The sequence below is a fragment of the Chinchilla lanigera genome, unplaced genomic scaffold, assembly GCF_000276665.1.
Source record: "Chinchilla lanigera isolate Chin_1 unplaced genomic scaffold, ChiLan1.0 scaffold00012, whole genome shotgun sequence".
Classification (NCBI taxonomy): Eukaryota; Metazoa; Chordata; class Mammalia; order Rodentia; family Chinchillidae; genus Chinchilla; species Chinchilla lanigera.
Window position 1 is genome coordinate 23,567,680 of NW_004955413.1, and position 17,322 is coordinate 23,585,001.

Consider the following 17,322-nt stretch of genomic DNA (forward strand, 5'->3'; position numbering starts at 1 on the left):
CTGCTTGGGTGGAAGCCACGATGCCGTCAGGTCCTGCGGCAGAGCCCGCCCCTCCGTGAGACGGCCCCAGGTGGGCGGGGCCTGCTCCACAACGGGCCCCGCCTTCTGGATCTCGAACCTGCTCCTTCCTCTCCCCAAGCGTGACCCATTCTGCCCGGTCCCCCCCTCCCGCTTTCCTCCCTGAGCTCCTTTGTCTGGGATTTTCGGTCTGCTCTGCTCCCAAGGCAGAGGACAGCTGCCCGTGCTCTCCAGCCCACGCTGCTCTTCTGTCCTCAAAGAACTGTGGGGAAAGAATCCACCTCATCCTTGCGCCCCTGCACATGCACAGGGTACAGGGAGCACTTTCTCGGAGCTGGCCGGGGGGCAGCTCAGTGACAGCAACTCTTGGGACTGGTTCGCAACCCAGCACTGCAGAGCACACACACGCATTACTATAAAATAGATCGAGGTAAATGTTACAGGAATCGCAGGGGGAGAAGTCTCAGCCCCCGCAGGGGCTGAACTGCATAAAGAAAGGACAATACTATAATGTAGGGACAAACACTTGAGCTTAGCCAAAAGGCCAAGAAGCGACGGTGCGGGACAAACAAACGGTAGGATTGCTGGCTTGGGACATGACTCTTTTTTATGTATCTGGGAACCTGACCTTCCCTAAACATAGGGAGTTGCCAACGTGCTTTTTGGAACGCATAGGTGCTTGGACCCGCCAGGTGGGGTGGGGCAGGGAAAGGAGGTATGGAGTGGGCGTGGCGATGGTAGTGGGCGTGGGGAGGCGGTGGCGGTGGAGTGGGCGGGGCGTCGGGAGGGCAGGAGGGAGAGGAGGGGTGGTGGGCGTGGCGACGTGGTGGGCGGGGCTTGGAATGCGTGCGGACTACAGCTCCCGGCATGCCCGGCGCACACCGTCCGCGGCGCGGAGCCGAGGATGCAGACGCCGAGGGGGGCGATGAGGATGGAGGCTGGGGAGGGAGCGCGGCCGGCGGGGGCGGGTGGCCGCGCCGCGGGCGGTTGGGGCAAGTGGGTGCGGCTCAACGTGGGGGGCACAGTGTTCCTGACCACCCGGCAGACGCTGTGCCGGGAGCAGAAGTCCTTCCTCAGCCGCCTGTGCCAGGGGGAAGAGCTGCAGTCGGATCGGGTGAGCGCGCGGGGGCGGCGACTGGGGTCCGGGCTCCTGACGCTGCCCTGTCCCGCCCGGCCCGGCCAGCGCCTCCGCCCGCAGCCTGGGGCCCGGCTGGATTCTTTCCCAGGAGCGGGAGGCGGGAAGAATTGGCAGGAGGGGGAGGGAGTGGAGCCCAAGGTATGCCCATTGCCGTGGCAACGGGGCGACGCAGGCCGCGGCCCCTTGGAGCCTGGAGGCCGCCCCATCTGGGGCCCTGGAGTGGGGTGGACCCGCTTCCCAGACAGGACCCCCGCTGCGGAGACGAGTTGAAGGGGCCGCCTTCCTGCTCTTCGGGCTGTGGGTGGTGGAGGGACGAAGAGAACACTAGAGGAGCCTGGGTGCCTTCTGAGCTGGGCTTAATCTGGGAGGAGCACTGGCCCATCGGACACTATTTCTGGGCAGCCGCGGTGCTCTAGTCACCTGCATGACCTTGGGTGGAACCCTTCCCGCCTCCGGGCTCAACCTCCTCCTCTGTAACCTAAGGGGCTGGTCTGGAGATACTTTAAAGATTCCCTGTCTCTCATGCCTAAGCTGTGACCTTGGGCAAGTGCCTTATCCTGTGATGTATCCATGCCTGCCCTGCCTCCCTGCGGGCTGCGAGTCTCCAATCAGAGTGTGGCTCCTTTGGAAACTTGTAAACATCCCTGAAAGACTAGGGAGCTGGTGGACCATGGGGCTGGCCTTGGGGGACCCTCCCAGAGCTCTGTGCTGGACCACATGCCTCTCAGCATATGTCCACAGCGACCCTTAATTATGGGGAGAGGAGAGAGGTTCAGACAGGGCAAATTGCTGACCCAGAGTCTGGAAAAGGCAGGCACAGGGTTTGAACTTAGGTCCACCTGACTCCAGGGCCTTATCTCACCATCCTGCCTCTGCCTTCTCCCTCCCTGAAGTCCCTTCCCGGATCTGCTGAGAGCATGCATATAAAGGTTGTCTGGGAGGTCCAGGGGTGGGCTCACTTCTCTTACCACCTATGCCCTCTTCTCCCTAGGATGAGACCGGGGCCTATCTCATCGACCGTGACCCCACCTACTTTGGGCCCATTCTGAACTTTCTCCGACATGGCAAGCTGGTCCTGGACAAGGACATGGCGGAGGAGGGTGAGTTGGTCCAGGGGGCTGGCCTGGGGCCCGTGTCCTAGCGCTGCCTCTGCAGCCTGCTGTGTCCTTCCCTGGAGGCCTAGAGCCTTTTCTCCCAGCCAGGTTGGATGCCTGCTTTCTCCTATGTGGGCAGGGTTGCATTCTCAGGGTCTCTGCCAAGCTTTCACTGAATGAATGCTGTCAGGGAAGTTGACAGAGACATACACAGCGGGCAGAGGAGGCCAGTGACTGCCTGTTGTAGGCAGGAATGCCCTTTCTCACCCAGAGGCAGGGGTAGGGGCATGGGTGGAGATGGGCGTGGGAAAGGCTCAGCCTTATTCTCCGGGTGATCCAGCGTCTCAGATGCTGCTTGGCAAGGGCTGGCAGGCAGCAGGTGGGCGGAGTGGGTACCTCCTCCCCAATCTGGCACCCTCTGCACACTGCACTGGTTGTGGGTGGAGGCAGGGGTTGCTCTCTGGGAGGGCTTCGGCTCTCCCAAGCCTGCCATGCCCACATCTGGGCCTAGCACACGGTGGGGAAGCCATGGCAGGGAGAACGGTCCCTTCACATAGCCCAGCCAGGGCCAAGGCCTACAGTCAGTGCTGAGTCAACTTTCCCCAGAGCACAGCGTGTGTCTGTGGTCAGCTGACCCAGCGGGGCCAGCTAGGACACATTACTTCTCTCTGCATCTCCACTGGTGTCTCTAAAACGGGGCAATGGCCTGCATTCTGCAGAGCACACATTGGTCTTAGAGGTATCCTGAGTCCCATGCCACTGGGGATGTTGACACAGCCCATCTTATCCCTCTCCGCTCGGGCCATGCTCTCCCTTCCCTGACCCCCAGGTGGGCCAAGTGACTTTCCAGTAGATCAAGCCTTCAACACTAAGTGCAAGTACTTCCCAGCTCTGCTGAGCCCTAGCAGCAGCCCCTCTGGGAGCCCAGGCGCTCTGGGCGTGGCCTGGGCCTAGAGCAGATCCCACGGGAGGGGAAGTGAACACTGCAGGTGCGTCACACCCAACACCTGTTTACAGGTTCTGGGCTTCTCAAAGCCCTGCTACTTGCCAGCACCTTCATTCAGGCAGGTGGGAGATCTGAGAGGGGATTTGGTGAGCTCTATGACTCTGGCAATTTCATTCAACCCCTCTGTTCCTCCCTTTCTGTGAAATGAGGGGACAGCAGCACCCACCACACTGGCCCTGCAGGGCTACATGTCTCATCCGTCACTTGCTGCAGGCAGCAGCACTCACTGACTTCCCCCTCTGTGTGAGGTCCCTGTGGGCATCGGGAAGGCAGGGGAGGTCAGAGAGGGGCCCCAGAATAGCCCATTGTAGCTGTGACCACAAAGTACTGCAGGCTGCATGGCTTATAAACCACAGAGATGTCTTTCTTCCAGTTCTGGAGGCCGGAAGCCTGACATCGTGGTGCGTGTAGGGTCAGGTTCAGGGCCATAGCCTGGCCACTTCCCATCAGGGCACTGATCCCGTAAAGGACACCATCTTCATGACCTTGTCATCTCTACAGGCCCGTTCCCTCCTAATACCATCACCCTGGGCATTAGATTTCAGTGTATGAATTTGGGGGGAACACAACAGTCCCTCAGGAGCCCAGAGGCCAGAAGGGACCAGGAGGTCACCTGTCCTGCAGTGTAAGAAGTCAAACACGGGGAGCCCCTGCTTTCTTGTGTGTGGGGGGTGACTTGCTTCATCTCTCAGATTTAGCTGTAAAGTGGGATGGTGACAGATGTTGTCCCCTTGTCCCCATGACCTAGGATGAGCACAAGTGGCTCTGCAAACTGTAAAGTACTGTAGTTGGGGGTCTGCACGTACAGGAGTGTGTGCATCTGTGGTGGGAAAACATGGGCTCTGAAGGCCGAGGAGCTTGAGTTTCCTCTGCAGCATACTGGCTTGTGACTTCAGATAGATTGCTCCTCTCTCAGAGCCTGCATTTCCCCAGTTCAGGGAGATGATGTAAGTACCCACCTCTAGTTCTGAGAATTAAATACCATAAAGAACATCACATTCTGAGCACAGGGGCTGGCACTGAGCACATGCCTGGTAAATGCGACAGTGTAGCAGGCTGGGCCCAGACTGTCCTCGTGGTGGTTCAGGGACCCAGGCCCCTCATAGTGCTGGACAGTCCCAGGTGATGCACTGGCCGGGTCCCCATGCTCAGTGCTGTGGAGATGTAGGGTAGCAGCTCACCGCTTCCATGGGGAATGTGGGACTCCCAGAAGGAAATGCTCCCTCTTGCCTGACCCCTGAGCCCACAGATGCCCAGCTCACCCCCTCAGGGCATATGACCAGAACAGGAAGTGGGTTTGGGACAGAAGGGACAAGGGGAAAATGGGGCTCAGGCAGCAAGACTGACTGCGGCTGCTGTGTCTGCCAGGGGTCCTGGAGGAGGCTGAGTTCTACAACATCGGCCCGCTGATCCGCATCATCAAAGACCGGATGGAGGAGAAGGACTACACAGTGACACAGGTCAGGACGCGCGTCATCCAGCCTGCGGTGGGGCAGGTGGGGAGAGGAAAGGAGGCTGGGGGAGGCGGAGCATCTGTGAGGGGAGGGTGGTCACAGCATGCTGGGGTTCTGTCCCTGCCTCTGTTCCTTTTGCTGTGTGTCCTTCTCTGGACCTTGATTTTCTCTCGTGGACTGGAGAGGTGCCAGAGTTGTCAAGTCATCTCTTCTTCAAAGAGACCGGTCTGCGGGAGGGAGTGGAGCTCTCCACCACCCTGGGAGGTGCAGGGCTGCACACAGGGAGAGAGGCACCCCACCCCACCTCGCCAGCCCAGATCTGAAGAGGGGAGGCTCAGCTGGTGACCAGATGTCTCCCAAGCTCTGCCCGCCCTCCCTCTTGTATCACCTGTGTTCCAGTCCCGGCGGCGCCACCCTCAGCCTTTCTGAGCCTCAGTGAAAAATCCCACAATGCACAGGGTCCTAGAAGAATTAAATAAGCTCATGCATGTTGAGCGCCTGGCACATAGTAGGTACTCAGAGCGTGGCTCCCTCCTCTCTCTTCTTTCTCTCCTGTCCTCCTCCTAGGGTAGATGTTTGAGGAGGTGGCAGCTGCCCTCCATGTGACCCTTCCCCCCACAGGTGCCACCCAAGCACGTGTACCGCGTGCTGCAGTGCCAGGAGGAGGAGCTCACTCAGATGGTCTCCACCATGTCTGACGGCTGGCGTTTCGAGCAGGTGGGCTGGGGACATAGGCACCATGGGGCACAGGGGTCATCTTCCTCCCTGCAGCCCAGCCTCAGGGTCCCCACCACAGCCCCACTGGAGACTTCTGATGCCCCAAAGCAAGAGGCCCCTCCTGTGCAGGGACGGGGACAGGACAGAGCCCCAGAGTCCTCTGAAGCTACACCATACATGAGCGAGGTTCCAGTCCCAAGTGACAGCCCAGGTACAAGGAGACGAGGACCACCGAGGTGAGGGTACTCACCTTGGTCTACACCTCTGTAACAGCTCCATAGGTGTGTCTCCAAGGACGGCCCTGCTGACGTCAGGGAAGCCCCATGCAGACTTCCAAAGAGGGCCGTGCAGGGACCTATGGTGCCTCCCAGGCCAGATGCCCTTACCCGCAGGGTTGCTTTCGACACAAGCAGTGTTGTCCCGGGGGTGCACCCAGTGACGTCCAACCACTGGGATTTCCAGAGGAGCAGAGCCAGAGAGCGAGTCCAAGGCCAGGCCCTTCCAGGAGAAGGGTTACACCGCCCCTCACCCACCATCATGAGCTCCCAGCATGGAGAATGAGGAAAGAGAGGGCTGGGATGCCTGGCTCAGGAGCCAGAGACTTCATTACCCTCTGCGGCTGCCACACCTCCACCTGTCACATCACGGCTCCTCCTAGGGCCTCAGTTCTCTTCTGGGCTGTGGACTAATAGTACCTCCTTCATGGGCCCTTTGTGGAAATTGGAAGAGACACCTGTATAGTTCTAGGCCTGGGCAGGACGCCACCCTTGGCCTCAGTATTGTGCAGACTGCCGGAAGTACAGCACTGAGGTCTTGGTGGCCCCAGAGAGGACGCAGAGTGATCTCAAGTTCCAACCCCTATCCTGCTTTTTCCCGGCTGAGGACCTCCCAGGCCACCACCTCTCCAGGCTGTGCCACTAGCAGAGTGATATTCTTCTTCTCTGCCTGCTGGAAGAGGGTCCCTGAAAACACAATGGGACCTGTCAGGAGCCAGGACCTCTTTAGCCAGAGGGCCATGAGAGTGTGGCTGTTCTAGGGACCTGGGACAGGAGTCTCTGGCAGTTGCCTGACCCTCAGAGACAGAGCAAACAGAGGGGGACGAACCCCTGGCCACTTGTCCTCCTGGCCAAGGCCTGGCCATCCGCGTCACCACTGCAGGCAGGAGGGAAGCGGATGTTCTTTGGGGCTCCGCTGCACCAGTCCAGGCTGTGAGCTGGTGTGGGTCAGGGCCAGGAGAGGCATAGGGAGGGAGGGAGATGCCTCTGGCTCCCTGCCTTCCTGGAGGTGTCCTGAAGCTGGGCAGCTGGGCAAGAGCAGGGCTAAGTCGATACACAGCCTCATCTGTCCCCGCCCCCACCCCCAGCTGGTGAACATCGGCTCCTCCTACAACTACGGCAGCGAGGACCAGGCGGAGTTCCTGTGTGTGGTGTCCAAGGAGCTACACAGCTCCCCGAACGGCCTGAGCTCAGACTCTAGCCGCAAGACCAAGGTGAGCCCGCCCTGCCTGAAACCACGCCCCCACCCGTCCCCTCGCCATCCACTGCCACTCTCTCCCTCCTGCGGCACACGCATAACCCCATGGTCACAGCCCATGCCATCCATCCCATGCCACGTGGTCCTGTCTGCACACACCAGTTACACAGACCCAGGCAGGGGAGCAGCGAGACGGGACTGTCCCGAGGACTCAATGCCAGGGGTGTCGGGGCCACATGCTGGCCACGGGTGTTGTGGCATGAGACAGAGTGGCCGAACTAGTAGTCAGGGCCTGGTGTGACACTCCGTGTGACCTGGAGCAAGGCCTGTCCCCTCTTGGACCCTCCGTTGTGCCCTCTGTGTAGTGTGCAGGGTGTACTGTGGACTCTGGTGCCTCGAGCGTGGGCCCCTGGGTTCCCAAATGGGTAGGTGATTCCAAACAGGTGGTGTATGTCCCTGCTCTTGCCCTTCCTCGGCCTCCTCCTTGCGAGCTCTGCCCAAAGGGGGCCAGGTACCCTGGGGACCTGGCCCTGGCTTTCCACCCTGGCCCAGGTGGGCTGTCCTAAGGGGACACCCGGCAGCATCAGCACTGTAATGAGGGGTGCAGCGGGGTCCTGCTCCCTGGGCCTGAGCTGGCCAGGTCCAGGGGCTCTGGTCAGACCGGCAGAGCAGGCCACAGGCTGGGAGCAGGAAACCTGCCCTCCTGGGGACCTGTCCTGTGCACTGGAAGCTCAGGAACTCCAGCTTCCTGTCTGTCTGTCTGTCTGTCTGTCTGCTGCCCTGTGCTGCTGTGGGTCCCCTGCCCACCCCACCCGGTGGGTGCCAGCCACCAGCACTGCCTTGCAGGACTGCAGGGTGAGCCTGCCACTCTGCCTTCCTGCATCACCTGATGCTGCTGCTGGCGTCCCTGACCTGGCTGGCACAGGCCCTGTGCTCCCTTGACCTCCTATTCTGAATCTACCCTCCCCAAGCAAGGCTGTGCCAGGCGCCCTTCCCCCATTCCTTTTCTGCCTCCCACCCCAACCCCTCCCTGCATGTATGCCAGTAGCCAGGCTGAGCCTGAGCATCCCAGCAGGGCCCCTGGTCCCAGCCTCAGCTAGCCACTTCCCCAAGCTTCCCAGGGGCTGGGGAGGAAGCCCCCAGCTTGTGTGGCTGTAGCGCTTTCTCTCCGGAGGTCTCCTTCGTCTTCTCTGTCTGCTCTGGCCTGAGATCGGGGTCCGTGGGGACAGCTGCCCTGGCCCCCGCGTTAGTGTCTCCACTCTCTCTTCCCTGGGTCTGCCGGCGGCCACAGAGCGCGGAGGAGCAGCTGGAGGAGCGGCAGCGGCAGGAGGAGGAGGTGGAGGAGGTGGAGGTGGCACAGGTGCAGGTGGAGGCAGATGCCCAGGAGAAAGGTGCAGCCCACCCCCAGGAGGAGGATTGCTAACAGCCGAGCGAGCAAGCGGACCTCTGCCCTCTCCCTGCTGGAGCCAGCTGCAGCCGGCCAGGCCGTGGGGGGGGCGGGCTGCAGGGTTAGCTCAGTGCCTGGCGCCTCGCCGCCGCCTGCCTGCATAACCATCCCTCTCTCACTTTCTCTTTGCAGCCCAGTCATCTCAGGATCCCGCTAACCTTCCCTCCCTCCCACCACCGCCTCCTCCGCTTCCCGCTGGAGGTCCCGCCTCATCTTCATCCACCTTCTCTTCCTCCTGGACCTCATCTGCACCCTGCCTCCTCCCTCTCTGCCCCTGTCCGGGTTTCCTCTCTGCCTGCTCACACCTCCATCCTGGGGCTGCCCTGGTCCCAGGCCCCCGGGCCCCGCATCCCAGAGCATCCTGCCTGCCGCCACCTCCCACGCCCCTCCTGGTCCCTCCCGCCTCCCGGCCTGGGGAGGAGGGGCACAGCCGTGCCTGCTGTGTGCCCACCAGCCCCACCACCGCCACCGGGCACCTCTGAGGCTGGCCTTAGCCCTAGGCGCTGCCCCGGCCAGCTCCTGCCACTGCCACCACTCACCTCTCCTCCTTGCAGGTCCCTGTCTGCACCCTCCCAGCTCCAAGCCTGCTCCCCGGCCCCGCGCCCACCCCCAGAGCTGCCATCCCTGGTTGGTAGCCCGGCGGAACGGAGGGAGGGGCGGAAGCCAGGAGGGTGCACGTCTCTGGTCCTTGGACTGGAGCCCAGAGCTCTCTTCCCTCTGACTTCCCCACCCACCAAAGTCTCCCGCCCCGCCTGGGCCTTGGGGTGAGGCTCTGAGAGCAGAAAGTCAGGAGGGGGGGCCCTCGCCCGCCTGCCCGCCTGCGCCAGCACCTGAGCCGGGCTGGGGGAGGGGGCTGGAACCCGTTCCTTGACCTCACCCACGCAACCCCAAGAGCTCCTATCACCGCGTGGGGCACCGGGTCCCCTGTTTCTGTGGGGTGGGCAGGCCCGGCCAGTGAGGAGTCAACTAGAGCTGGTTAAGGGTAGGGCTTCGGCAGAAAAGCCCTGGCCAGGTGCCCGCGAGCCCCCACTCGGTCTTTCTGCCAGCCGTTGGGCAAGTCACTGTCCCTCTCTGGGCCACGTTTGGTTCTAAAATGGGGACAGACAGCTGTCCTGTGACTCCTTTTCTCTGAGACAAGAGTGACTTGGCCTCTCCCAGCCCTGTCCCCACCACAGTGGCCTCTCGGGGCAGTCACCACCATGCCCAAGCGGGACACAGGGCACGGGGCTCCGGATGGGTTAGCGGGTCACCCCTCCCGCCCTCTCCTCCTCGGTTCTGGTTCTGACTCCGCCTTCTCAGGGCCTCAGCCCCGCTGTCCCTCCAGAAGTGGCCTGTGACTCACCTGCTCTCTCTCCCCCTCTCTCCTCCCCTCTCCCCTTGACTCTCCTCACTGGCCCTGGTCTTCCGACCCCTCCTCTCCTCCTGCCCCTTCCCCCTCTTATCTTCTAGCTATTACAAGCCAGAGGCACCCGGATGTGAGGCCCCAGACCACCTGCAGGGACGGGGGGTTGCGATCCGAAATCCTTTATTTTTGTACCACGGGGTGGGCCCCTGGCCCCAGAAGGAAGAAGCACTCTCCCCCCTGCCACTTCTGTCTACACCTGCGGGGCTGTGACTTACCCCTGCCTCTGGCAGCGGGCTGGGGGCTGCCTAGGACCTCACAAGGCCTACGGTGGGCCCTTGGCCCTGTGGGCAGAGCCGCCTGCCCCTGGCCCAAGCGTGGCACTGTCCGTCTGTGTCTGCCAGGCCCCCTTGTGCCCTTGCCCGGGCCCCCCTGCTGCATGGTGGATGTACTCCCCCCTGGCCCCGTCACATCACCTCCTTGAGCCTCAGTTTCCCTGTCAGCGGGGTAACCCTCCTGCCCGCCTACCTCACAGGGCTGTGGGGTGCAGCAAGGAGCAGAGTCCCTGAAAGCCCTCAGGAGTCGGACTGCCCTTGTCTCCCCCAGGGGTGCCCAGCCTAACCCCAAAGCAGGACACTGTTGGCCAATAGAGATTCAGGTGTTGGGGGTCAGGGCATGGAGATTCCACCCTTTCCAATGGAAGGGGTGAGTGACTTGCCTTCACCGTGGCTGTCCCCATGCCCACCCATGTGCGTGGCTACAGAGCACCCTGCCCAGCCAGAGGGGCCGGGAGCAGCTCAGGAACTTGTGATGAGGCTGGCTAGGACAGGCTGTGTCAGGGGCCCTCCGTGTGTGACCTCCAGGATGGGTGCTGACCTCTCAGCTGTGGCCCACCCCTTCACAGAATAAACTGAAGAAACAGCCTGGCCATCTCCTCTTTGCAGCCCTTGCTGGGGGTGGGCCAAACTCCGGGTGGGGAGGAATGGTGTTTTTCCTAAAGCCAGGGCGCCTGCCAGGCCATCAACCGTGCTGTACACTGCGGGACAGGTTGGGATGTGGCTGGGTCCTCCGCCAGGTGGCTGGAGGCCAACAGCACCTCCCCCGCCACAGACACACCAGGGAGCCGGGCAGTGGGAACTTGGAGCCCCGGCTGCATCCTGACCTCAGGATGGCCCTTCCCGCCCTGACACCCCGACCCCTCCACCCTGCTACTGCCAGCCGCAGGCCCTGGGAGACACGCATGCCCAGGCCTCCGCTCCTCCCTCTCCTAGACCCTGGACACTTGGCTTCCCTTTCCTGCCCGGCCCAGCCAGTTCCTTCCACTCCCCCAACCCAGCAGTGAAGCCCTCGGGTGCCATGTCCCCCAGGGCAGGGTCCCGCCCAGCTCCGCTGTCCCCTTGTCCCCTGAGGATACTCCCTCCTGAAGGTGAGCTTACTCTGCGCCCACCTCTGCCACCTGGAGCCCCCCACTCACCCACCTGCATCAATTCTGGGGATGGCCCCAGAATTTGAGTTTTAGGAGAGCACCCAGGGGTCACAGCTCAGTTCTGCCAGTGCACGTGGGGCGTGTGACCCTAACCGCGCCCACCCCCGCCCACCTGGCCACCTGCTCCTTCCCACCTCCCTGCAGGACCAGCCAGGCTCTCCCCTCTCCTTCCACCTACTCTGTCAGGGTCCTGGCGGCTCCCCTGCCTTTCCTTCTCCCAGTTAGGCTCAAGGAAGTGTGATCACCTGACCCCCACACTCTGCACCTTGTGGGCTCCATCATCACCCCCTCCCCGCCTTCTGGCTGTGTCCAAGCCCGGCCTCTCCTCCCTGGGCTCTGCGCTGGCCTCCCAGCCGCCTCCTGCCTCCGCACTGCTGCACCAGTGTGAATCCAATCGTGTCGCCCCTCGCCTAGGCTGCCTGGGGATCCCATAGCTCTCGGGGTCACAATCCCAACTCAACCCCAGCCTGTCTTTTCTAGCCTCACTTTACCTCTTTGAATCCCCAGTCCATCCCTTTTCAGACTCTTGTAACAGCTCGACTTGCTGAGCCCCAGGACTCTGCGTTCCGTGGGGACTCTGCCTTTGCCCAGGCTCCTCCCCTGCCTGACGTCCCCCAGCCACACCCTGCAGGTAGCCTTTCCTGGCCTCCGAGTCATACCCCACAGGCCCCTTGATTGGCCCATCGTGCCCGTGCTGAGTCCGGGAGCTGCGTTCTTTCCTTCTGTGGCCCACAGTGCCTGGCCCACAGGAGCCCCTGAAATACCCGCTCAGCAAGTGACTCGGGGACAGCAGGGGGCAAGCATCCCACTGGAGGGCATGGGTCCCACAGCTGGCTCCGCTGTCAGCCCCCAGTGCCATCATGAGGGCGCCCTCGCCCCGCTCTGCGCCTCAGATTCCTCCCAAGATTCAGAAGGAATCCATCTCTCATCCGTCCCATCCCCCTCCATGTGACCTGAGGGTCCCCAAGCCATGGCCTTCCAGCCCTCCTTGGCCTCCTCGGCCCCTTGGTGCCTTCTGGATGCTTGGCGAGCAGGCTGAGCAGGAAGCAATGAGGCGGGCCAGTCCCCAATCAGACGCCAGCAGCAGAGCCTCACTGGTCAGGCGCTTTATTCCTTGAGTGAGCTGCCCTTCTAGACTGGCGGCAGGGATGGGCGGGACTCTCCAGCAGAGGCCATCCCACCCTTTGGCTTATGGCAGCAGCTGCCCACTTGGCTTCCCAGGGCCTTAAGGTTCCGCTCTGGCAGGAGCACCTCCCACTCCCCAGGGTGGGGCAGAGGCTGGGATCTGCTCCAGAGCCAGTGCTGTGCATCCACATCCGGGCTCTGCCTGGAGCAGGGGGCTTGACGCTTCTTCCTGGGTCAGAGAGCTGCACCGTCCTGCTGAGTGCCCCCAAGACAGTGTGAAGCAAGGAAAAAGACGAGACCAAGAGGATCGACTGGGAGGTGACAGCGCTGGGTGTGACCCCCCACCGGTCTGGCCCATTGGACCTGGGCCCCCAGGAGGTCCTGACCACAGGCTGATGGTCCTCGCCCTCTTGTGCAGTCACTGAGGCATGGTGGGGACAGGATGCCACCTCCTGCCTCCGCAGGGCCACTTGCCCCCAGAATACTTGTTCGTCTGCCTGGCGGGCACCCTGTACACTCTGTCCAGGAGGTGCCCCTGGCTCACAGCACCTCAGGTCAGCGCCTGCCGGATCCAGCCGATCACACCTGTGATGCGAGTGTAGACGCCAAAGTAGTTGGGCCGGCCACAGCCCAGGCCCCAGCTGACCAGCCCCGCCAGGAACCAGCGGCCACTGGGCTCCTTGCACACCAGCGGGCCGCCGGAGTCACCCTGAGGAGGAGAGGACGGGGCTGTGTCAAGAATTCGCTAAGTGGCAGCAAGAAAGGCAACCCCAGTCCGAAACTCCTCCGCAAGCCTGGTAGGCGGATTGTAGCAGCACTGCCGCCTCCAGTGGGGTCCCAGCTCTCAGGAAGTGTGGTGGAGTCCCCACACCCTGCGCACCTTACCTCCCTCCCTCCTCCTGTCCCCCCAACTCTGTGGCCCCAGAACTGGGTTTGAGCCTGCAGCCTCCCTGCCTGAGATCTCCCCTGCTCAGCGTCCTGCTGCCTCTCCTGGCCTCAATCTCCTCGTCTGTGAAGTGGGTGGGTGGTGACTGTCCACCTTGCTGGGAGGCCTGGAGGCTCCGCAGGCTGATGTGAGCTAGGGGCCAGTCTCTGCATGAGTGAGTGTCACCCTCTCCCTGCTTGCCAGCCCCACAGTGTCACCTGGCACGCATCCTTCTTGCCCTTGCGGTAGCCAGCACACAGCATGCGCGGTGTCACCTGGTAGTGATAGGCCTCACTGCACAAGTCCTGTGCAACCAGCTGCACATCCACTTTCTGCAGGACATTGCTGGTGGGGCCTGCCGGGAGGTAAAGGGCAGAGGTGAGAAGAGTGTGCTCAGAAGCCCCCCACACTTCCTGCCCCCTTCTTGATCTCGGGAGCCCCCTCCTTCTCTCCTGCTCTACCCCTCTGCCTCACTGTCCCTCTGCTCTGGCTATCTGGACCGGTGTCTTCCTGTATCTCATCCCCTCCCTCCTCCCACTCCAGTGCCCCTGGCCCAGCAGGTTCCCCTCTGCTCAGCTGCAGCCCTGGGGGAAGTTTCCAGAGCCTCCACTGTCTCCTTAATTCCCTTCCATGGTCCTGCTGTCCAACCCAGAGCTGCTCCACAAGTGCTGTGTGTTAGGGTTCCCTGGAGAGCTCTGATGGACCCTGGCACCTGGTCCACCCAGAGACGGCCTCATTCATCTAGGGCAGGGCCCGGCAACAGGGATTTGAAGACCCAAGTGCAGATGGGGAACAGAACACCTGGCCCAAGAGCCTTATGGTGGCCTGCAAGGCCCTGCTGGTCCTTCCTGAGACCCTCACCCAGCTGCACTGCCCTCTCCCCCTAGGGCCCAGCTCCCCGCCGCCCCACTCCTGTTGTCCTGTGGTCTTCCTGTCCCACACCTGTGCCTTTGCCAGGAACACTTCCCTGTTCCCCTTGCACTGCCAACTCGGCGTCCACGCCTCAGCTTAGCCAGGCAGCCTCGTCCCGGAGTCCTCCTCGACTCTGCCTGGTCTCCTCTGCTGCCCCTGTCCCCATTGCTCCCCATCTGTGTCAGCTCTTACCACTGTGTCCCTCAAAACATTTTCATCTTTCCACTGTGCCTAACTGGGCGCGTGGCATGTAGCAGGTGGTCATGTACGTGTTGAATGAATGAACAGGTTAGCGAGTGAGCCAGTCTTTGCTTTGCCACTACTCTTGTCATCCCTTGGACAAGTCCCCTTTCATCTGAGCCCAGTTTTCCCATCTCTCTACAGGACTCGGGAGTGTAGCTCAGGGGCAGAGCACCTGCCTCGCATGCACAAGGCTCTGGGTTCGATCCCCAGTACCATAAAATAAATGAATAAAAAAAAATCTCTACCATCCCCCCTGCATCCGGGTGGTAAACCATTGTGCACATTTTCGAAGCCCCCCACCGTGAAGCTTGCAGCCCAAGGCTGTAGTGACACCGGCTGAGCCTGTGTCCACAGAACGGAGGGGTGGCCCTGGGGACAGCCCGCTCTGCTCAATCAGCTCTGGAGGAGAGAGCCCCTTTCTGAGCACAGCAGCAGGAGCCGGGTTGTGGAGTGAGGCAGGCCTGGGTTTCCATCGCTGGCTGATCCCCTGACAAGGTGATTTAGCAGACAGCAAATGCCACCTTCAGTTTCCTCACCCATCAGATGCAGCCATGAGTCCCACCCGCAAGCTGAATGGATGATGTGCACTCGTGTTCCCCTAAAATCCATCTGCAATGTGTGAATGATAAAGAGCCAGGGGCAGTAGCACACGCTGTAATCCCAGCTACTCAGAAGACGGAGACTGGAGGATTCCAAGTTCAAGGCCAGGCTTCAACAAGACTCTGTTCTAAATTTTTTTTTTTTTTTTTAAAGGAAGCAGAGCAAGGGTTGAGGCAGCAGTCGAGCTCTCGCCTAGTGTGAACCGAACCCCTGGCTTCAATGCCAAGTACAAAAAAATAAAGGTGCTATTATTAAGAGCCTGCCCCAGCTCACCTCCACCCCTGTGCCTCTGTGCAGGAGCCTGCACTTGAGCTGTGGCACCCTGGGCCTCCACTTCTGCCCCCCACATATGCCCAATGACTTGTGCTCTGCTTAAGTAATGGGTGAGGGTAAAGGGGACCCGCAGGCCATACTATAAGGGACTCATCTGTAAAATCCATCCAGACTGAGCCACCGAGGAAAAGGGTCCGGATGTTGTCCCCACCCCCCATGTCCCGACCCCCGCAGCTGCTCACCGCCCTCTCGCAGGGCACCCCAACCCGTGATCCAGCAATGCAGGCCGGGCTCGAAGAAGTGGGAGCGTGCAGGCAGGCAGACAGGGCGGACAGTGGCCGAGCGCACCACCGGGTGGTCGAGCTGCAGCAGGGCCACGTCATAGTCGTGGCTGTCCTCCTCGTGGTACGGGTGCAGGAGCAGGCGGCTCACCTTGAAAGACACCTCGCCAGGCCAGCGGGCGTTCTGCCGCATCTTGCCCAGGAACACGGTCCACAGCGCTGGGTTGGCCATGCTGGGTGCGTGGGAAGAGCGGCCCGGCTCAGTGCCACAGACGCTCCGGCCCTCCCTCCCCAAGGTCGAGCTAGTGTATGGTGCTGGGTGTTCCCTGGGCCCACGGCCCCCTTCATCCCTCCCTGGATAAGCAGGTGCGTCCACAGGCCTCACCCGGAACACAGAAAGCGCACTTTCTACTCATGGGAGCTTAGCAGACACAGAGAAGGCTGTGCGTGTAAAACAACTAGGCAGTGCCAGGCACCGGACACGCCTCTGTGTGTGCCCACTTCACAGAGGGCTGTGGGGAACTCCAGGGTTTGCCAGCCCTGGTGTGGGGGCTGAGTATCAGAATCAGCAGGGGGCGGCCGTGCAGGCCCCTGGATACCAGTGTCATCAGCCGGTGGGGGGGTTCTTCACCTTGAGGGCAGTGGGGAGCCAGGGTCCCGGTGGCCAGAGCTGCCTGGCTAGGACAGCATGGTGGCCATAGAGGACACAGGACAGGGCTGGCCTCTGCAGTGCGAGGGCCTGGGAGCTCGGAGCCCAGGTCTGGCTGGGGTAGAAGGGGGTCCAACCCATCAGCCAGAGGGCAAAGAGGCTGTGGGCTGCTGTGCTGGCCTGGGGGGCTTCCCTGCCCACCACCCCATCACAGGCTGTCCTGGGGGTGTCACGGCTGTGACAGCATGGGCAGTTCTGTCCTCTACCCCAGCCAGCACCTGGCGCAGCCCCGAGGCATAGGAGGAGCACAGCAGAGACTTCCAAGTGAGTGACTCATGGCCCAGCCTAAAGCAAGATTCCCCCGGGGGGGCAGAGAGCTGCGCAGTGCCCAGGGGCTCAGAGCGTCTTGGGGTGGAGCCAGGACCAGACCCAAGCGTCGCAGCAGTGCTGGGGGCTCTTCACCAGGCCCGCATCCCCACATAGCCTCCCTGCCCGCGTCATCACAGTCCCGGCCGCTGCGCCCCTCACCCGTCCTCCTGGAAACAGTGGGCAGCTGTGATCACCCAGCGGTCAGCGACGAGGGCGCCCCCGCAGATGTGTCGGCCGCGAACCTGTAGGCTGGCCTGCCACGGCCACTCGCCCTCAGAGGACACGGCCCCGCCCACGATGCGGCTGGAGGGGCCCTGGAGGCCACAGTCTGGGGTGGGAGAAGGTCAGGGCAGGCAGAGGAGGAGGGCAGGGAGAGGCCGGCGAGGGACAGAGAGGGACAGAGGCAGAGCGGAGGAAAGAGATGGTGAAAGACAGGGAAAGGAGGCGGCGGCGGTGGCAGAGGCAGAGAGGGACAGACAAAAGAGGGACAGACCGACGGGTGAGGTTCCCCCGGCCCCCGCCCCGTGTACCCAGCCCCCAGGGTGTCCAGCAGGCGCTGTGTTGCTCACCACAGTGGCGCTCATCCGAGCCATCCCTGCAGTCCGACTGCCCGTCACACTGCGGGTTGGGCTTCCGCACACAGCTGCGGTCCTCACACCGGAAGGTGAAGGTCCCACAAGGCACTCCTCGGGTGGGGGCGCAGAAGGTGGGTCTCTGAGCCCCAGGGTGCCAGGAGAGGCTGGCAGGGCACTGGGGAGGGCCCTCTTGCT

At 62.1% G+C, this 17,322-nt stretch overlaps 2 protein-coding genes across 9 annotated transcripts in view; one reads left to right on the forward strand and one right to left on the reverse strand.

The window, feature by feature from the left end:
- The first annotated feature begins 860 nt into the window (after window positions 1-860).
- Kctd17 (potassium channel tetramerization domain containing 17) lies at window positions 861-10,613 on the forward strand. 7 transcript variants are annotated; one of them, XM_005379187.2, is made up of 9 exons: window positions 861-1,132; window positions 2,148-2,256; window positions 4,625-4,716; window positions 5,332-5,427; window positions 6,791-6,916; window positions 8,192-8,291; window positions 8,480-8,548; window positions 8,902-8,974; window positions 9,797-10,052. In XM_005379187.2, exons 1-9 carry the CDS (start codon window positions 923-925, stop codon window positions 9,960-9,962), a joined length of 1,041 nt encoding a protein of 346 aa, XP_005379244.1. In that variant the 5' UTR covers window positions 861-922; the 3' UTR covers window positions 9,963-10,052. The 7 variants fall into 7 exon arrangements, 6 of the variants coding, with proteins under 6 accessions (XP_005379244.1, XP_005379245.1, XP_005379243.1 ...); XR_001233020.1 differs by having other exon boundaries at window positions 8,480-8,974; window positions 9,797-9,815; XM_005379188.2 differs by lacking the exon at window positions 8,480-8,548.
- A 1,653-nt stretch (window positions 10,614-12,266) lies between these two features.
- Tmprss6 (transmembrane protease, serine 6) overlaps window positions 12,267-17,322 on the reverse strand; it is a gene marked incomplete in the record, with an annotated part of 35,332 nt that continues 30,276 nt past the window's right edge. For both annotated transcript variants that reach the window (XM_013511593.1, XM_013511592.1), the window contains 5 exon segments: window positions 12,267-13,009; window positions 13,444-13,580; window positions 15,496-15,767; window positions 16,712-16,880; window positions 17,122-17,238. In XM_013511593.1, the coding sequence (XP_013367047.1) occupies window positions 12,851-13,009; window positions 13,444-13,580; window positions 15,496-15,767; window positions 16,712-16,880; window positions 17,122-17,238 (854 nt within the window).